We start from the raw sequence: 21169 nt of genomic DNA on the forward strand, positions 1-21169 counted from the left end.
GGACGACCCCAGTCAGGTTGAAACAGCCCCGGTGTGGTAGGGACAACCCCGGTGAGGTTGAAACGGCCCCCGTGAGGTAGGGACGACCCCAGTCAGGTCGAAACGGCCCCGGCGTGGTAGGGACAACCCCGGTCAGGTTGAAACGGCCCCCGTGAGGTAGGGACGACCCCGGTGAGGTTGAAACAGCCCCCGTGAGGTAGGGACGACCCCAGTCAGGTCGAAACGGCCCCGGCGTGGTAGGGACAACCCCGGTCAGGTTGAAACGGCCCCCGTGAGGTAGGGACGACCCCAGTCAGGTCGACACGGCCCCGGTGTGGTAGGGACAACCCCGGTCAGGTTGAAACAGCCCCCGTGAGGTAGGGACGACCCCAGTGAGGTTGAAACGGCCCCCGTGAGGTAGGGTCGACCCCAGACAGGTCGAAACGGCCCCGGTGTGGTAGGGACGATCCCGGTGAGGTTGAAACAGCCCCCGTGAGGTAGGGACGACCCCAGTCAGGTCGAAACGGCCCCGGTGTGGTAGGGACGACCCCGGCGAGGTTGAAACAGCCCCCGTGAGGTAGGGACGACCCCAGTCAGGTCGAAACGGCCCCGGTGTGGTAGGGACGACCCCGGCGAGGTTGAAACAGCCCCCGTGAGGTAGGGACGACCCCAGTCAGGTCGAAACGGCCCCAGCGTGGTAGGGACAACCCCGGTCAGGTTGAAACGGCCCCCGTGAGGTAGGGACGACCCCAGTCAGGTCGAAACGGCCCCGGCGTGGTAGGGACAACCCCGGTCAGGTTGAAACGGCCCCCGTGAGGTAGGGACGACCCCAGTGAGGTTGAAACGGCCCCCGTGAGGTAGGGACGACCCCAGACAGGTCGAAACGGCCCCGGTGTGGTAGGGACGACCCCGGTGAGGTTGAAACAGCCCCCGTGAGGTAGGGACGACCCCAGTCAGGTCGAAACGGCCCCGGCGTGGTAGGGACAACCCCGGTCAGGTTGAAACGGCCCCCGTGAGGTAGGGACGACCCCAGTGAGGTTGAAACGGCCCCCGTGAGGTAGGGACGACCCCAGACAGGTCGAAACGGCCCCGGTGTGGTAGGGACGATCCCGGTGAGGTTGAAACAGCCCCCGTGAGGTAGGGACGACCCCAGTCAGGTCGAAACGGCCCCGGTGTGGTAGGGACGACCCCGGCGAGGTTGAAACAGCCCCCGTGAGGTAGGGACGACCCCAGTCAGGTCGAAACGGCCCCAGCGTGGTAGGGACAACCCCGGTCAGGTTGAAACGGCCCCCGTGAGGTAGGGACGACCCCAGTCAGGTCGAAACGGCCCCGGTGTGGTAGGGACAACCCCGGTCAGGTTGAAACAGCCCCGGTGTGGTAGGGACAACCCCGGTGAGGTTGAAACGGCCCCCGTGAGGTAGGGACGACCCCAGTCAGGTCGAAACGGCCCCGGCGTGGTAGGGACAACCCCGGTCAGGTTGAAACGGCCCCCGTGAGGTAGGGACGACCCCGGTGAGGTTGAAACAGCCCCCGTGAGGTAGGGACGACCCCAGTCAGGTCGAAACGGCCCCGGCGTGGTAGGGACGACCCCGGCGAGGTTGAAACAGCCCCCGTGAGGTAGGGACGACCCCAGTCAGGTCGAAACGGCCCCGGTGTGGTAGGGACAACCCCGGTCAGGTTGAAACAGCCCCGGTGTGGTAGGGACAACCCCGGTGAGGTTGAAACAGCCCCGGTGTGGTAGGGACGACCCCAGTGAGGTTGAAACGGCCCCCGTGAGGTAGGGACGACCCCAGACAGGTCGAAACGGCCCCGGTGTGGTAGGGACGACCCCGGTGAGTTGAAACAGCCCCCGTGAGGTAGGGACGACCCCAGTCAGGTCGAAACGGCCCCGGCGTGGTAGGGACAACCCCGGTCAGGTTGAAACGGCCCCCGTGAGGTAGGGACGACCCCAGTGAGGTTGAAAGGCCCCTGTGAGGTAGGGACGACCCCAGACAGGTCGAAACGGCCCCGGTGTGGTAGGGACGATCCCGGTGAGGTTGAAACAGCCCCCGTGAGGTAGGGACGACCCCAGTCAGGTCGAAACGGCCCCGGTGTGGTAGGGACGACCCCGGCGAGGTTGAAACAGCCCCCGTGAGGTAGGGACGACCCCAGTCAGGTCGAAACGGCCCCAGCGTGGTAGGGACAACCCCGGTCAGGTTGAAACGGCCCCCGTGAGGTAGGGACGACCCCAGTCAGGTCGAAACGGCCCCGGTGTGGTAGGGACAACCCCGGTCAGGTTGAAACAGCCCCGGTGTGGTAGGGACAACCCCGGTGAGGTTGAAACGGCCCCCGTGAGGTAGGGACGACCCCAGTCAGGTCGAAACGGCCCCGGCGTGGTAGGGACAACCCCGGTCAGGTTGAAACGGCCCCCGTGAGGTAGGGACGACCCCGGTGAGGTTGAAACAGCCCCCGTGAGGTAGGGACGACCCCAGTCAGGTCGAAACGGCCCCGGCGTGGTAGGGACAACCCCGGTCAGGTTGAAACGGCCCCCGTGAGGTAGGGACGACCCCAGTCAGGTCGACACGGCCCCGGTGTGGTAGGGACAACCCCGGTCAGGTTGAAACAGCCCCCGTGAGGTAGGGACGACCCCAGTGAGGTTGAAACGGCCCCCGTGAGGTAGGGTCGACCCCAGACAGGTCGAAACGGCCCCGGTGTGGTAGGGACGATCCCGGTGAGGTTGAAACAGCCCCCGTGAGGTAGGGACGACCCCAGTCAGGTCGAAACGGCCCCGGTGTGGTAGGGACGACCCCGGCGAGGTTGAAACAGCCCCCGTGAGGTAGGGACGACCCCAGTCAGGTCGAAACGGCCCCGGCGTGGTAGGGACAACCCCGGTCAGGTTGAAACGGCCCCCGTGAGGTAGGGACGACCCCAGTCAGGTCGAAACGGCCCCGGCGTGGTAGGGACAACCCCGGTCAGGTTGAAACGGCCCCCGTGAGGTAGGGACGACCCCAGTCAGGTTGAAACGGCCCCGGTGTGGTAGGGACAACCCCGGTGAGGTTGAAACGGCCCCCGTGAGGTAGGGACGACCCCAGTCAGGTCGAAACGGCCCCGGCGTGGTAGGGACAACCCCGGTCAGGTTGAAACGGCCCCCGTGAGGTAGGGACGACCCCGGTGAGGTTGAAACAGCCCCCGTGAGGTAGGGACGACCCCAGTCAGGTCGAAACGGCCCCGGCGTGGTAGGGACAACCCCGGTCAGGTTGAAACGGCCCCCGTGAGGTAGGGACGACCCCAGTCAGGTCGACACGGCCCCGGTGTGGTAGGGACAACCCCGGTCAGGTTGAAACAGCCCCCGTGAGGTAGGGACGACCCCAGTGAGGTTGAAACGGCCCCCGTGAGGTAGGGTCGACCCCAGACAGGTCGAAACGGCCCCGGTGTGGTAGGGACGATCCCGGTGAGGTTGAAACAGCCCCCGTGAGGTAGGGACGACCCCAGTCAGGTCGAAACGGCCCCGGTGTGGTAGGGACGACCCCGGCGAGGTTGAAACAGCCCCCGTGAGGTAGGGACGACCCCAGTCAGGTCGAAACGGCCCCGGTGTGGTAGGGACGACCCCGGCGAGGTTGAAACAGCCCCCGTGAGGTAGGGACGACCCCAGTCAGGTCGAAACGGCCCCAGCGTGGTAGGGACAACCCCGGTCAGGTTGAAACGGCCCCCGTGAGGTAGGGACGACCCCAGTCAGGTCGAAACGGCCCCGGCGTGGTAGGGACAACCCCGGTCAGGTTGAAACGGCCCCCGTGAGGTAGGGACGACCCCAGTGAGGTTGAAACGGCCCCCGTGAGGTAGGGACGACCCCAGACAGGTCGAAACGGCCCCGGTGTGGTAGGGACGACCCCGGTGAGGTTGAAACAGCCCCCGTGAGGTAGGGACGACCCCAGTCAGGTCGAAACGGCCCCGGCGTGGTAGGGACAACCCCGGTCAGGTTGAAACGGCCCCCGTGAGGTAGGGACGACCCCAGTGAGGTTGAAACGGCCCCCGTGAGGTAGGGACGACCCCAGACAGGTCGAAACGGCCCCGGTGTGGTAGGGACGATCCCGGTGAGGTTGAAACAGCCCCCGTGAGGTAGGGACGACCCCAGTCAGGTCGAAACGGCCCCGGTGTGGTAGGGACGACCCCGGCGAGGTTGAAACAGCCCCCGTGAGGTAGGGACGACCCCAGTCAGGTCGAAACGGCCCCAGCGTGGTAGGGACAACCCCGGTCAGGTTGAAACGGCCCCCGTGAGGTAGGGACGACCCCAGTCAGGTCGAAACGGCCCCGGTGTGGTAGGGACAACCCCGGTCAGGTTGAAACAGCCCCGGTGTGGTAGGGACAACCCCGGTGAGGTTGAAACGGCCCCCGTGAGGTAGGGACGACCCCAGTCAGGTCGAAACGGCCCCGGCGTGGTAGGGACAACCCCGGTCAGGTTGAAACGGCCCCCGTGAGGTAGGGACGACCCCGGTGAGGTTGAAACAGCCCCCGTGAGGTAGGGACGACCCCAGTCAGGTCGAAACGGCCCCGGCGTGGTAGGGACGACCCCGGCGAGGTTGAAACAGCCCCCGTGAGGTAGGGACGACCCCAGTCAGGTCGAAACGGCCCCGGTGTGGTAGGGACAACCCCGGTCAGGTTGAAACAGCCCCGGTGTGGTAGGGACAACCCCGGTGAGGTTGAAACAGCCCCGGTGTGGTAGGGACGACCCCAGTGAGGTTGAAACGGCCCCCGTGAGGTAGGGACGACCCCAGACAGGTCGAAACGGCCCCGGTGTGGTAGGGACGACCCCGGTGAGTTGAAACAGCCCCCGTGAGGTAGGGACGACCCCAGTCAGGTCGAAACGGCCCCGGCGTGGTAGGGACAACCCCGGTCAGGTTGAAACGGCCCCCGTGAGGTAGGGACGACCCCAGTGAGGTTGAAACGGCCCCTGTGAGGTAGGGACGACCCCAGACAGGTCGAAACGGCCCCGGTGTGGTAGGGACGATCCCGGTGAGGTTGAAACAGCCCCCGTGAGGTAGGGACGACCCCAGTCAGGTCGAAACGGCCCCGGTGTGGTAGGGACGACCCCGGCGAGGTTGAAACAGCCCCCGTGAGGTAGGGACGACCCCAGTCAGGTCGAAACGGCCCCAGCGTGGTAGGGACAACCCCGGTCAGGTTGAAACGGCCCCCGTGAGGTAGGGACGACCCCAGTCAGGTCGAAACGGCCCCGGTGTGGTAGGGACAACCCCGGTCAGGTTGAAACAGCCCCGGTGTGGTAGGGACAACCCCGGTGAGGTTGAAACGGCCCCCGTGAGGTAGGGACGACCCCAGTCAGGTCGAAACGGCCCCGGCGTGGTAGGGACAACCCCGGTCAGGTTGAAACGGCCCCCGTGAGGTAGGGACGACCCCGGTGAGGTTGAAACAGCCCCCGTGAGGTAGGGACGACCCCAGTCAGGTCGAAACGGCCCCGGCGTGGTAGGGACAACCCCGGTCAGGTTGAAACGGCCCCCGTGAGGTAGGGACGACCCCAGTCAGGTCGACACGGCCCCGGTGTGGTAGGGACAACCCCGGTCAGGTTGAAACAGCCCCCGTGAGGTAGGGACGACCCCAGTGAGGTTGAAACGGCCCCCGTGAGGTAGGGTCGACCCCAGACAGGTCGAAACGGCCCCGGTGTGGTAGGGACGATCCCGGTGAGGTTGAAACAGCCCCCGTGAGGTAGGGACGACCCCAGTCAGGTCGAAACGGCCCCGGTGTGGTAGGGACGACCCCGGCGAGGTTGAAACAGCCCCCGTGAGGTAGGGACGACCCCAGTCAGGTCGAAACGGCCCCAGCGTGGTAGGGACAACCCCGGTCAGGTTGAAACGGCCCCCGTGAGGTAGGGACGACCCCAGTCAGGTCGAAACGGCCCCGGTGTGGTAGGGACAACCCCGGTCAGGTTGAAACAGCCCCGGTGTGGTAGGGACGACCCCGGTGAGGTTGAAACGGCCCCCGTGAGGTAGGGACGACCCCAGTCAGGTCGAAACGGCCCCCGGCGTGGTAGGGACAACCCCGGTCAGGTTGAAACGGCCCCCGTGAGGTAGGGATGACCCCGGTGAGGTTGAAACAGCCCCCGTGAGGTAGGGACGACCCCAGTCAGGTCGAAACGGCCCCGGCGTGGTAGGGACAACCCCGGTCAGGTTGAAACGGCCCCCGTGAGGTAGGGACGACCCCAGTCAGGTCGAAACGGCCCCGGTGTGGTAGGGACAACCCCGGTCAGGTTGAAACAGCCCCGGTGTGGTAGGGACAACCCCGGTGAGGTTGAAACGGCCCCCGTGAGGTAGGGACGACCCCAGTCAGGTGGAAACGGCCCTGGTGTGGTAGGGACAACCCCGGTCAGGTTGAAACAGCCCCGGCGTGGTAGGGACAACCCCGGTCAGGTTGAAACGGCCCCCGTGAGGTAGGGACGACCCCAGTCAGGTCGAAACGGCCCCGGTGTGGTTGGGACAACCCCGGTGAGGTTGAAACAGCCCCGGTGAGGTAGGGACAACCTTGGTCAGGTCGTAAGGGCCCCGGTGTGGTAGGGACAGCCCCGGTCAGGTTGAAACGGCCCCGGTGTGGTAGCGACAACCCCAGTCAGGTTGAAACGGCCCTGGTGTGGTAGGGACGACCCCGGTGAGGTTGAAACGGCCCCTGTGAGGTAGGGACGACCCAGGTGAGGTTGAAACGGCCCTGGTGAGGCTCAGACGGCCCTGGTGAGGTTGAGACTACTCCAGTGAGGTTGGGACAAATAAAGGGGACCAGTATGGACTGATGAACAGGGGTAGATACAGAAGCAGAGCAACATTGAACAGAATGTTAAACTACAATGGGGAGCCTGGGGAGGGTTGGGGGGGGATTAAGAGACCAACTGAAGGACTTATATGCATGCATATAAGATTAACCAATGGACACAAGACACGGGGGGGGGGGGGGGGGGCGGGGGGTAGGGGCCGGGGGAATGTCATGGGGGGGAAAAAGGAGACATATGTAATACTCTTTGTAATACTTTAAGAAATAAAAATTATTATTGAAAAAAAAAAAAAAAAAGGAATTTACAGTTTATCCTGAAAGCAAGAAGTATACCATTGCTTCTCATGTAACAACTTGCATTTGTTCTTAAAAACCCTGCTGCTAACCGAAAAACCATTAAATGGAAAAAAAAAAAAAAAAAAATCAAAAAAAAAAAAAAAAAAAAAAGACATTTCCTTTGGTTACAGAAGGGAAGGAAGAGAGGATGAGGAGGAAATGTAAGCTGGTGATGCATCAAAAGTCTAGATTGCCCATCGAAACCATTTCAGATTAACTGTTAGCAACAGGGAGCCACTGACGCTTCCTAAGCACTGGAAGAGGTGGAGGACGGACAGGAGCACCAGGGGACAGAGGCGGTCAGTGATGAGGCGTTTGGAATAGGAAGGTACATTCTGATTGGGGAATGAAAACACTATTGAAGTAAATGGGAAGTGTAGAGGAGGAGATGATTGGCATTAATGAAGACTTCTCCGAGCTAAATGTGAAACGCTGAGAGGTCATTAGAATTAGATCATTTCTTCCTTCGAAAGACTGCGAAGACATTTCTGTATGATTTCATTCTCTCTTACAGAAGTTGCCACAGACAGATAGGCACGGCCCCACTTAGTGCCATACAAAGGCAGTCTTAACTGACTTAAAAAAGTTAAATGGTTTACTAATCTGGAGTGGCGTCTCTCCTTTAAGGATATACTATCTCTGGGATAATATCTATCATTAGTAGATACTTCACTACAAAGCAGGGAGCTAAAACTCATTCATGTCATAACAGAAGAACCAATGTCAATCACAAACAGAATGCCCTAGGATGTTGTAGAAAACAACAGAACACAAAAGTCCCAAGGCAGTGACTTGTCAGGCAGAACTGACAGCCCCTGTTTCATCTTCATCTTCTCTTCATTCCCTTTTGCTTTAACCAAAGTTTCTCACTGTTTCTTGAACATAACCCCATGTTCTGGTACTACATGAAAGGAGTGTGTTTTAGGGATGGCACAGTAATTAAAGGCTACACTCAGCAGTAACAGTATACCACCCACCCACATACATTACAGCAGCTCAAACTCTGCAGAGCTCTGCTGTTTGTAGTCTGTGACCTTTAAAACAGGTGATAAGTCAGCATAGTGCAATTAAGAATGGCTTACTAAGTTGTTTTAATGCAAAATAATAGGCTGTTAGTTCATCTGTCACACATACTGAAAAAGATCCCTGCCATGTACTACTAGTATAGTTAATGCCTAAAAGCTTCATTAGGAAACACTGTTGGAGGGGGAAAGGCCCATTTGTAACTTGATTAATACTCTAAACTGCAGTAGTGTCCCAAATTCCAAGGAGATGGTATATATGACGGCATTAATTGTTTTGATAAGGGAGTTCACTTCCATTTACAGAGAGGGCAGAGATGGAATAAAGAACCACTGGCTCTGATATTGTCTTACCTTCAACCTCAATGTGAGAGACTCATACGATCTAACTCTGTGCATGAAGGGACGTCATATTATGAAGGAGAAAAACTACACCCGTTAACTCTCAATTGCCATCATAAATAATGCTACCTAGGTCTCTAGTGATGAGCTGCAGGGCTCTATCCTGGGCTTTGTTTTATACAAATATTTTATCAATTACTTAAAGATAAGAGGCCAATGCATAGGATGAAAAAATGTGATTCCCAAGAGAAACAATATAAGAAATGCCCCGTAGTTGGCTCTAAAAACCAGTACTGTTTACACAGGATGGGGTCAGAAGCATGTGTGAATAGAATCATGAGTTTGCTATCAACATGTTTATCAAGCCAACAGTGAAAAATGGCTGCTTAAAAAATTAATGTGCTTTTCGTTCCATTTACAGAAATGGAATCAAGCCACAAGAAGACCTGAAGGAACCTTAAAGTGGGTATTACTAAGTAAGAGAAGTCAATCTTCAGAGGCAATATACTGCCCAACTACATGACATTTTGGAAAAGGCAAAACAATAGAGACAGAATAAAAGATTAGCAGTCACCAGAAGTTTGCCGGGAGGGAATGATGAAGGGTTGGAACATGGGATTTCAGGGAAGTGAAACCATTCTATAAATGCTAGATACATTTGTCAGAACCCACAGAATGTACAACACAAAGAGTGAACTCTAATGTCAACTATGGACTTTAGTTAATACTAATGTACCAATGTTGGCTCATCAATTGTAATAAATGTGCCACAGCAATGCAAGATGTTAATAATAGGGGAAACTGAAGAGAGAAATAGATGGGAACTCTGTACTTTCTGCTCAATTTTTCTGTAGATCTAAAACTGCTCTAAAAATAAGGTATTAATTTTTTTAAAAACCATTTAAAAATCAAAATGCTATGTTAGAAAATACCCACTTAATGCAAAAGAAATGGGTGAGCAGTAGATTAGTACAGTGCATAAGAACTCTGAGATCCTTTGAAATCCTCAGCTAGTCTCACTTTTTAGACCAGAGATATGCATAACTATTGGTGAGAAGAGTGAGTACAACAAACAAATGGTCACCGCTGTCCCTCTTAGTAACTGCAGTTGACATTCTCTCTCTCTACTTGAGGACGAATAGCAGGTTTCGAAAAGCCTAGTCTATGGACCTCAGGTCATAACTATGGAGAGGAATAAGGAAAGAACATGGCATCAGAGTCAGAGCCATGACCCTGTTAAACGTCACCTGAGCCCTGAGCTCTTGGAAAGCAGCTCCAGATAAGGAAATCCCAGAACCCTGCTCTGGGTAACAGCTACTGCAAGGAACCACTCCTCCCCATAGAGTGAGAGGATTCCTGATGCCACCATGTTTACAACTATGACATCCAGACACAGACCAACCAAATTCTCGATCTTTGCCTCATAAACGATTAGCTGAACTGCTTCCCTATGACTGATTGGAAAAAAATGCTTAACTTTAGTTAAGCTTCTCTGCTTCCCCCAAGTCCTTGACCCATCCTCAGCCCAAATCAACATACAACCCTTCCTGGACAGTCCTTCTGCAAACTGGCTGACCTCCAGGAAAGACATTCCCTGATCAACTGTCCAATTCTTTCACCTGCTCCCCCAAATCTGGTTCTTTCTAGCCTTGTGTCCCTACCCCTATAAAATAAGCTTCTTTTCTAGCTGGTATTCAACATCCTTGCAGATCTTGGGGTCAGAGCATTCTCCCTATGACAAAAGCCCCTCCACCCTCATTGCAAGGATTTTTTAGAATAAAGTATTTTCTTACCTAAATCCATCTTTTTTTCTTTGATGGACAACATACTCTTTTAATTCAGGCTGGATGTATGGGTCTAACTACAATCATTCAGCACATCAATGAGTTTTAATATAACTGCAGAGTCATAAGATTTTTTTTTTCTCATAAGATCTTAACGCTCCAAGGGATTTACAAATTAGCCAGCCCAACCTCTCAGCCATGGCAGGAAAACCTGCTGCAGTTTTGAGCAATACATCCTGCCAGTGATCAAACACCTTTGGTAACACACCAGGTAACTTGTTCCACTATTAGGAAATTCTCAAACCAAGCTGACATCTCCTCCTACCTGCGGCCACCCACAGGTACCAGTTCTGACCTCTGAACTACAAGGAATTTCTATGCTTCCTTCCAAATCACTCTCCAGATGTCTGAAGGCGACGGCATCCGGCTTCTTCACATGAGCATAAAGAGGCACCAGGCCTGCGGAGATCTTCCACCTGCCTATGCAAACAAAGACCAAACCATGTCCTCTGTTTCCGTTTTTTTTTTTGTAGAGACACTAAAGTCACCTGTCATGTTTGGATATGTATTACCGGACAAATACTGTAAGAAAAAAGGCAGCATACATCCCGTCAGGGGCTATCACTTGCATCTTTGCAGGAGAGAGTTAAGGGTGAGCCAATATAAGGGCAAATGAATCTTTATTTAAGCCACTGTCAGATGATAGCTAGAAAACGCTTCATCTGTCTCTGCGCTTTCTCCTTTTCATGTTTCCCTTGACTTTTGTGAAACTATCAACTAGCCATTCTTGGGGCCAGTCAGCTGACACACTGCAGTCAGCTTTTCCTGTTGTTATGGAAACAGTGCCTCTGTGAGCTTCTTCCCTTAAAAAATACAAATTAAAAAACCAAACAAAACCCCACTGTGAGTCAATAAAAATCATGAGCAAATATAGTCATCTACATTCCTTACATGGGGTGGCAAGACTGGGAACTGGCTATAAAAATTTTACCTCATCAGAACACTTGGACCAAAAAAGCCCCCCAAAATCACCTCCAAATTGTTATAATATACTTAAATACTTGAGAAATTGATAACCAATTTCTGGGAGGTATGGTTATTAAACCCTCCAGATCAGTTACCATTATCTTGTACATACATTGAGAACAAAGACTAGAATTCACTGACCTCTGACCTCCCAAGGCCTGGCACCTTCAAGGCTCTGTGGAACACGACTGAATTTACCCAGAACTATTAGCAACACTTCCTACCCTGCCCTTCCCAGGACCTCGTCCCCTAACTGACAGAAGTCACTCTGAGAATATTAACTGTGGACTCTTCAAGGGGGTTCCCCCAGCCTGAGAATACTTTTCAGCCAGAGCTCCCGGTCCCCAGGCTTCTGCAAACACACCGGCAAAGAAAGCTCACCTAAAACAGGGTGGCTCCGAGTGCAAGCATGCTTCTGTGATAGATACAAGATGAAACCGCCTTTCCTGGTTATTATGCATGTAACAATTCTAACTTTGCTACACAAACTCCTGGACGGTGTCTCTTTAGGAGTTGAAAACAGATGGATCATAGCCGAGTGGTTTTTGATGCTACCTTCAACCACCTCTCTAAATTCCTCTAATCCACCTCAAACATTGTCTACCTCCAGTTTGCAACTACTCGAGGGAGTTTATTGCAATGGACTATTATGGCAATTTTTGTCTCAGAGAAATGCTTCTTGATTTTTAAATTCCTGGCCATCCATGATCAAACACTAAAAAAGTCCTAGGGAAACATTTATCTTCCAGCTTTATTGAAGTTAGCAGTTAGAGGCCATTAAGAAGAAATCTTACATACATAAGAAATATTATACACAAATTTTATATGACATATGATAAATATTTCCATCCAAAGCTTAAAGAATATATAAAATGCAAAATGCTTGTGCTGCAAAAAGATGTTTTGTCTCCATGCTCACAATCTGCCAGATTGACATTGCAGCAAAGCAGAGGGCGACTCCCACCCGAGACACCCACCCCAAGAGCTAAGGAGATCCCCACAGAAACGTGGCTCTGCCTCCTCAGCACTGATTCAGCTCTTGGCTGGGCCAAGAGTGACAGCAGAGTCACCAAATACTTTTTTCAGTTTTTGGTCAACAGAGAATTTTTGGCTCAAATCAAGAACACTACTGCTCCTTTGTGTTTCTTACACATGTCACTTTGGCAGTCAGTCTGTTCAACAGACACTGGTGCCTCCATCTGTCAATGTGACTGTGGGAAGAGCGACTGGAGCTCCAGGATGACAACCTGAATTTATATGCAGATGTACATATATGTACACACACAAACTTGGACACACAAAAATACAAACCCAACTAAGGAAGTGATGATTAGGGGCTGAGCTCCACATAATCTCACTCGGAGTACGGCTGACGATATAGCTCAAACAGTAAGGTACTGACCACGCTGGGAATACAAGCCTGGGCCAGCAACGATGGTTCATTTGTTCATTCTCTATCAGGCCGGAAACTTCTTTCCCCTCTCACTTCCCACAAACAACACAAGGTCCTGTGGAATCCCTTTCATACCTTTCTCATTCACTGAACGACTGAGTGACTACTTTGTTCTACACGTAGGGATATAGCAGAAAGCAAGTCTGATGCGGTTCCTGCCCTAATGAAGCATAGTCTAATGGGGGATACGTGTAAGTGAAAAGGAAGGTAAGTATGTTGGTAGGGGCTCGCTCAGGATGCTATATAAGCTCAAAAAAGGAAAGACATCAAACTCAGACTTTTGGTGTCAGAAAGGATTCTGAGGAAAAATAGAACTAAGACTTGAATTTATTATCTCATCTCTTTGTTCTATTTACATAGGTTTAGAGCCTTTTTTTTTTGCTTGGACAACTGTCCTTATTCTTTTATTTCTAGTTTTTTTATTGATTCTAGAGAGAGGAAAGGAGGGAGGGAGACTATATACACACACATACAGGGGGAGAGAGAGGGAGAGAGAGAGAGAGAGGGAGAGAGAAAGAGGGAGAGAGAGAGAGAAAGAGAGAGAGAGAGACCCCAATTTGAGAGAGAAACATTGATCAATTGCCTCCCACATGCACCCCGACCAGGGGTCAAACCCGCAACCTTTGGTGCACAAGATGATGCTTCAACCAACTGAGTCACACTGGCCAGGGCTGTCTTTACTGTCCTAATTTGTCTTTTTACCTGCAATCTCACCTTTGACAAGAACCCTTATCTTCAAGATAAAGGCAAACGTAATAGACTGGGACTGCTCGTGATCTGGGCTCCCATTTATTGCACCAGGCTTTTGCCTGCTCCTACATTTAAGATACACAGAAGCACCCCCATCTCCTGAAATGTGCTGTACTCACCCATGTCTGCCTGGAGCACCTTTCCCCTTGGATTTTAGGGCTAGATCAAGCTTTACCTCCTCTGGGAAACCTTCCCTGATCTTTTAGTCTGGGGGAGGCATATGTTGTAATGTATATTTTAAAGGTATTCTAGACACCACGAACAGTGTGATATTAGGCTTCAACTTAGGGTGATCAGTGGCCCTAACCAAGAGTCCATATTTCAGAGATTGCCAGCTACCATGCTCTCCCAAAGGCAGCTATTAAAAGTCCTTCAGCTGTTCATATATTGACCAACACCTAAGACTACTCATTAGCTCAGAAACAGGAGAAGCTTTCCTACTGGTAAAATTAATAGCTTGTTAATCAGAATGGTAAATGTTAGAAATGAACCTCATTGCTAAAATAAAAGATATTCCAGATATATAGACTGGGTAGAATAATTTAGAGATAGTCCCAACTCTTGCATGGAGAGGAATAAGTCTATAACTGATCACTTAGGAATGCTTTCTGGGGCCACCTGTGTCCAGTCATGGCTTAGGAAGTTTCTCCTTGTCTGATTACAAGAGTAATAGAATCTTATTTTTCATGACATTGCTACCTCTCTGATAGACACCTACAATGACAGACAGCTGGGACATTAGAAAGCTTAAAAAACAGAATGAATCTATTTCTAAATGAATATTTATTTAATAAACATCTATAAGTGTGGTAGGATTTGCTTTCATTATAAACTAGTAACAAGGTTGTAAGGGAGCAGCCAACCATTTCTCAATCATCTTCACTGGCCTTTCAGCATAAAGCACGTAAGTGTGGTACTAAATTAGCTTAGTCATTTCAAATCAGGGCCTCTCCTCCACGCTCTTGCAGTGCCTATGCATCCACCACAGCACATGTCAATTCGTATGGAAATGTCAGTTTACCCGTCAACGTCTCTCCCATTAAATACTGAGGTCCTTGAGAAAAGGATTGTACTTTTCATCTCTGAAGTCCATTTCTGAGCTCAGTGTCTAGTTTAAAGTAATACTTGCTGCCCGGCTCGGTGGTTAAGCATAGACCCTGGAACCAAGAGGTCACTGGTTCGATTCCCAGTCAGGGCACGTGCCGGGTTGTGGGCTCCATCCCCAGTGGGGGGCCATGCAGGAGGCAGCTGATCCATGATGTTCTTTTCTCACTAATGTTTCTATCTCTATCTCCCTCTCCCTTACTCTCTCTCTGGTAAAATTAATAGCTTGTTAATCAGAATGGTAAATGTTAGAAATGAACCTCATTGCTAAAATAAAAGATATTAAAAACCAATAAAAATATATTTAAAAAAAATACTTGCTGAATGACCATAATATATAAGTAGCACAATAAAGTGAAAGGGTATCTGATGAGGAACTTAGAGACCCATTTTAACACTAGTTTCAACAACAGCTGAGTACTTACTGCGTATCAATAATCTACTGAGTACTGATGATGTGTCAAGCATAGTATTAGGCACTTAAATAGCATCTCACTTAGTGTTCACAATTCTGAAAGATAACACCATCGTTTTACAAAGGAGGAAAGGAAGAGTCTGACTTATTCAAGATTACTCAGATAAGTAAGTAGAAGAATCCATCTTTGAACCCAAGTCTGGTTGAATCCAAAGCACATGTTTTTAACCTCTACTTTAAAGTGTGTCCCATGGCTAACATTTGTGAGCTTAGGCAAACAATTCCCTCTGGATTCCAATTTCTTCATTTGTTTACTGAGTGAGACTGAGTTACTCAAGCCCTTTCCAGCTCACGTTACGTGTGATAGTTCTAAGCAGCAACAATCATGGCCTCACTCTTGCCTGCCCCAAGTAGAGAGTGAAAGAGAGTTTCACGTGCAGCTTGTTATAGAGCTTTTCAGACAACATTTTGTTTTTATCCGTTTTTTCTCTTTTGAAATGTCTCAGGAGATTCTGAAGGCAGAGAAAAAGACCTGTTTTTGGCACAGTGCTTTGAAGCCAGAACCTGCTGTTAGTCACCAGAGCCAGCAAGTTGTTAATTTAGTTCTAAAATCCTTCGCTGACATGTATGCTGGCTGAAATTGTCAAAAAGGGCAATCCAGGGACACTTCAACTACCAGAGGAACAGAAACGGTAAGAGAAAACATAGCAAAAATGTCGATCTATTTACCACATTTGAGCTGTACTGGCAGCTGGATAAAGAAAAGAAATTCAGTGGTTCTCTTGACATCACCTGGGGATTGCTCCATTGAAAGACTCACAGCCTATTTGTGCCTCGAAGTTTATAGTCAGGGATTGAAGTGGCATTGGCAGTTCTATCTCACAGTACTTACTGAAGACTTTCTGTGCTGAAATACTAATATCTCAGGCCAGTAACTACACAGCTTTTCTCCTTAGAATACATTTCATCTGCTACCACTCAGTTACGCCAGGACGAGAATTGTAGAAAAATGGTAGGTCCCTAGTTGCCAGGAGACCGATGCTAGGCCTAACCCTCCACTTGGCTTCTCTGGAAGAGGTAAGAAGTCCTGGTGATACATCATTAAGGCAACTCATCAGAAAGAAGCTTTGACAGTATTAAGATGATTAAAAATCATGGTCATTTTCAGAAAATTGTTCAACAGAAAAGAATATACACACAGAGGGAGGAAGTTGTGTTTTGCCTTTAAAACTCACTTTCTTAACAGCAGGATCCCCTTTAGATGGATGACAGGATGGAGACATTTTTACCTGGAAAAAAAGGCAAACATTGTAATATCCTGTTAGTTATAGTCTAGTTTTATTTGACCCACACTCAAAATAGTTCAACTAGAATTGGTGTAACTGAGATAAAACAGACATTTTCAGAGTAATAAGGAATAGGTGATTTTTTTTAAGTCGCTTTGAAATATGATTGGGGTAAGAAGAGTAGAACAGATGATCCAGATTGGTTTTAACTAAATGGTGAGGAACCAAACATATAGGTTTTTGTTGATAATGTTAACCAACTGATATAACATGCAATAGTCAGCATTTTTTGCAGAGGCCAAAGCCAAGTATCTTTTGTGATATAATATCCCTTTTAAGCAAAATGCACAAGAGTTTGATAATAATAGTGAAGGATTTAGATAAAGTATCAGCCAAACCATAACAAAAAGATGCTTAGCCCAAGGAAGAGAAAATCTTCAAATGGTAAAGAAAATCTTTAAATATTTGAAAGGTTAAAAGAGATTGTCACATTAGATAAATGAGTGAGACCCAACTGCAAGCTACCTGCAAGAAAATACTTTAAATATAAAGACCCATAGGTTAAAAGCAAAAAGACTGGAAAGATATACCATAATAGCATTAAATTTCAGAGGAAAGATTATTACCAGGGATAAAGAAGATAATTTCATAATAATAAAGGGCTCAATTCATCAGGAGGACATAACAATCCTAAACACTATGAGCCTAATAGCTCAGAAGTACATAATACAAAAACTGATAGGACTGCAAGGAGAAGTAGATTTTATAGTCAGAGATGTCCATACCCCTCTCGTAGGCAGATAATCAGAAAAAATAAACCCAATTAATAAATGGGCAAAGGACCCAAAGAGACATTTTCCAAAGACACACAGAAGGCCAACAGCTATATGAAAAGATACTCAATCAGAGAAATGCAAATTAAATCCACAATAAGATATCACTTATTTTTATATAGTATATATATATACTATACAGTGATTTTTATATAGTATATATCCCACGTTCAAAGGCTGTTAAATTGTGTTGTTTACCCATATCTTCAGAAAAAAATCACTTCTACTGTCGTGGTAAACAACCTGCTTCCCTATTTATAATGGTCTGGCCCTCTAGCAACTTCAGGGTGAAATTATAGCTAATTTGCCTACAAACGTCAGGTGGTCATAATAATCTGGCCACTCAGTGTATATGATATCACTTATATGTTGAATCTGGAAAAGCTGAACTCATAAAATCAGAATAGAATGATGGTTACCAGGGGCTGGGAGGTGGGGAAATTGGGGAGGTATTGCTTAAGGGTACAAACCTGCAACTAGTAAATGAATGAGTTTGGGAGATCTAAGGCACAATATAGTGATTACAGTCAACAATATTGTATTATAAACTTCAAAGTTGCTAGGAAACGAGATTTTTACTGTTCTCAACACACACAAAAATAATTATGCGACATGATGGTGTTAGCTAATGCTACTATAGTCATATTGAAATATATAAATGTATCAAACTAACATGTTGTATACCTAAAACTATACAATCATGCCAATTATATCTCAATTAAAAATAAAAAAAAACATAGAAGGCTTAACACAACTACCTTGATAAGATGGACATTTACAGAACACCCTATCCCCAACAAAAGCGTAATACATGTTCTTTTCAGGTACACATGGACCATTTATCAACTTAGACCATTTTCTGGCAATAAGACAATTCTCAATAAATTTAAAAGAATTCAAGTCATACAAAGAATGTTCTCTGACTAAAACAGAAATAAATTAGATTAATAACAGAAAGATCTCTGGAAAATTTCCTTATACTGTATTAGGAGCTAAGTAACACACTTCTGAATAACTCATGGATCAAAGAAGAAATCAAAAGAAAATTAGACCCTAGAAACACACAACCTACTAAGACTGAATCATTAAGAAACAAAATCTGAATAGGCTAACAGCTAGTAAGGAAACTGTAATAAAAAACCTCCCAACAAAGAAAAGTCCAGAACCAGATATTTTCATTGGTAAAATCTACCAAACATTTAAAGAATTGTCAATCCTTCTTCAATTCTTCCAAAAAACTGAAGAGGAGGGAACACTTGCAAACTATTTTAGTAAGTCAGCATTACTCTGATACCAAAGCTGAACCTGGCACTACAAGAAAAGAAAACTATAGGCCAATATCCCTGATGAACACAGATGCAAAAGTCCTCAACAAAGTACTAGCAAAGTGAATTCAACAGCACATTAGAAAGGTCATACATCATGATCAAGTGGGATTCGTTCTTGGGAGGCAAAGAAGGGCTCAATATACACAAATCAATAAATGCGATACACCACATTAAAAGAATGAAGGAAAAAATCCACATGATCATCTTTAATGATGCAGAAAGATCATCTGGCAAAATTTAACACCTTTTCATGATAAAAACACTCAACAAACTAAATTTAGAAGGAAATACCTCAACATAATATATATATATCACAGCTAACATCATACTCAATGGTGTAAGACTGAAAGCTTTTTCTCTAAGATAATTCTGTTTTTTGCCATCTCTATTTAACATAATATTGGAAGTCCAAGTCAGAGCAATTAAGCAGGAGGAAAAGTAAAAGGCATTCAAATTGGAAAGGGAAAAGTAGAGTACCTGTTTGCAGATAACATGATCTTATATGTAGAAAACTTTAAACTTAGATTTAAAAATAATCTGTTACAACTAATAAACAAATTAAGCAAAATTGCACGATACAAAACAACACACAAAAATCAGTTTGTTTCTCTACACTAATAATGAAAAAATCAGTAAAGGAAGTTAAGAAAACAATTTACCATACTATAAAAAAGAATAAAACACTTCAGAATAAACATATCCAAGGAGATTTTGACTTGCATACTGAAGACTACAAAATATTGCTGAAAGAAATGAAAGATGACAAAAATAAATAGAAAAACATTCCACGAACGTATTTTGGAAGATTTAATATTGTTAAGATGTTCATACTACCCAAAGCAATCTATAGGTTCAATGCAATTCCTATCAAAATCCCAATGGCCTTTTTTTTTTTTTTCAGGAAAAAAATTCCATCCTAAAATTTGTAATTAAACTACCTTGAAGAAGAACAAAGTTGGGGGCCTCACACTTTCTGAATTCTAAACTTATTACATAGCTATGGTAATCAAAACAGTGTGCTACTGGCATAAAGACAAACATACAGAACTAATGGAATAGAATAGAGACTAATAAACTGAATTCAATAGCACATTAAAAGGGTCATAACATCATAATCAAGTGGGAATATCAAATATGTGGTCAAATGATTTTCAACAAGAATACCAACACCATTTAATGGGGGATGGGGAGGAGGACAGTCTTTTCAGCAAAACTGAAGATCCACATGCAAAAGAATGAAGCTAGACCCTTATCTAACACCACATACAAAAATTACCTCAAAATAGATCAAAGACCAAATGCAAGAGCTAACGCTATAAAACTATTAGATGAAAACACGGGGTAAATTTCATGACATTGGATTTAGCAATGATTTCTTGGATATGACACCACAGGCACAAGCAACAAAAATTTTAAAAAAGACAAATTCGACTTCATCAAAATTAATAACGTATGTGCACCACAGGACGTTATAGATAAAAAGGAACTCCCAGAATGGAAAGAATATTTGCAAATGACATATCTGATAAGGAATTAATATCCAGAATATATTAAGAACTTATAAAACTCAACAACAAAACAAACAACCCAATTTAAAAAATCAGCAAAGGACTTAGACATTTCTCCAGAGAAAATATACAGATGGACAATAAAAATATGAAAAGATGCTTCACATTAGTCATTCACAAAATGCAAATTAAAAACACAATGAGATACCATTACACGCCTTTTAGAACAGCTGAAACTAAAAAAATTGACTAGCCCTGGCTGGGTAGCTCAGTTAGTTAGAGTGTCATCCTGATATGCCACGGTGGCGGGTTTGATCCCCAGTCAGGGCATATACAGGAAGAACACACAAACATGGAATAGCAAATATCTCTGTTTCATCAAAAAATTTTAAAAAATAATAACAAAATAAAAATATTAACTATACCAAGGACATGGAGGAACTGGAACCCTCATATACTGCTGGTAGGAGGGTAAAATGATACAACCACTTTGGATAACAGTTTGGCATTAAAATGATAAATATAATTTTTCATTTGAGTCAGCCATTCCATTTCTAGGTATTTATCCAAGAGAAATAAAAGTATACTTTCATTTGTACATAAATCTTAATAACAGCTTCATCTGTAACAGCCAGAAACTAGAAAAGTATATCAGCAGGTGAATTAACAAATTATGGAATATCCATCAAATGAAACATTACTCAGCAGTAAGAAGGAATGGACTCCTGATAAAACAATGTCTATGAATCTTTTTTTAAAAAATATATATTTTATTGATTTTTTACAGAGAGGAAGGGAGAGGAGGAAAAGAGAGTCAGAAACATCGATGAGAGAGAAACATCGATCAGCTGCCTCCTGCACACCCCCTACTAGGGATGTGCCCTTGACCGGAATCGAACCTGGGACTCTTCAGTTCACAGGCTGACTCTATCCACTGAGCCAAACTGGTTAGGGCTGCCAATGAATCTTGAATAATTATGCTGAATGAAAGAAGCCAGACCAAAAAAAGCATATATACTTGTGGTTGCACTTATCTATATTGTAGAAAGTGAAAAATTAATCTATAGCTACAGAAAGCCAATCAGTTTCCAGGGAACATAAGTGAGGAACTGAGTAAATTTGGGTTGTTGCCCAGCTGGTGTGGCTCAGTGGTTGAGTGTTAACCTATGAACCAGGAGGTCACGGTTTGATTCCCAATCAGGGCACATGCCCGGGTCGTGCCAGGCTCAATCCCCAGTAGGGGGCATGCAGGAGGC

The 21169-nt window shown here is 47.3% G+C and overlaps 1 protein-coding gene across 3 annotated transcripts in view; it reads right to left on the reverse strand.

The window, feature by feature from the left end:
• VPS8 (VPS8 subunit of CORVET complex) overlaps positions 1 to 21169 on the reverse strand; it is a 245328-nt gene that overhangs the window by 21579 nt on the left and 202580 nt on the right. For all 3 annotated transcript variants that reach the window (XM_070406658.1, XM_070406657.1, XM_070406659.1), the window contains one exon: positions 16194 to 16247. In XM_070406658.1, the coding sequence (XP_070262759.1) occupies positions 16194 to 16247 (54 nt within the window). The remainder of the gene's footprint in view (positions 1 to 16193; positions 16248 to 21169) is intronic.

Source organism: Myotis yumanensis, unplaced genomic scaffold, assembly GCF_028538775.1.
Source record: "Myotis yumanensis isolate MYYU_CA2020_CCGP unplaced genomic scaffold, mMyoYum1.0.hap1 SCAF_2, whole genome shotgun sequence".
Classification (NCBI taxonomy): domain Eukaryota; kingdom Metazoa; phylum Chordata; class Mammalia; order Chiroptera; family Vespertilionidae; genus Myotis; species Myotis yumanensis.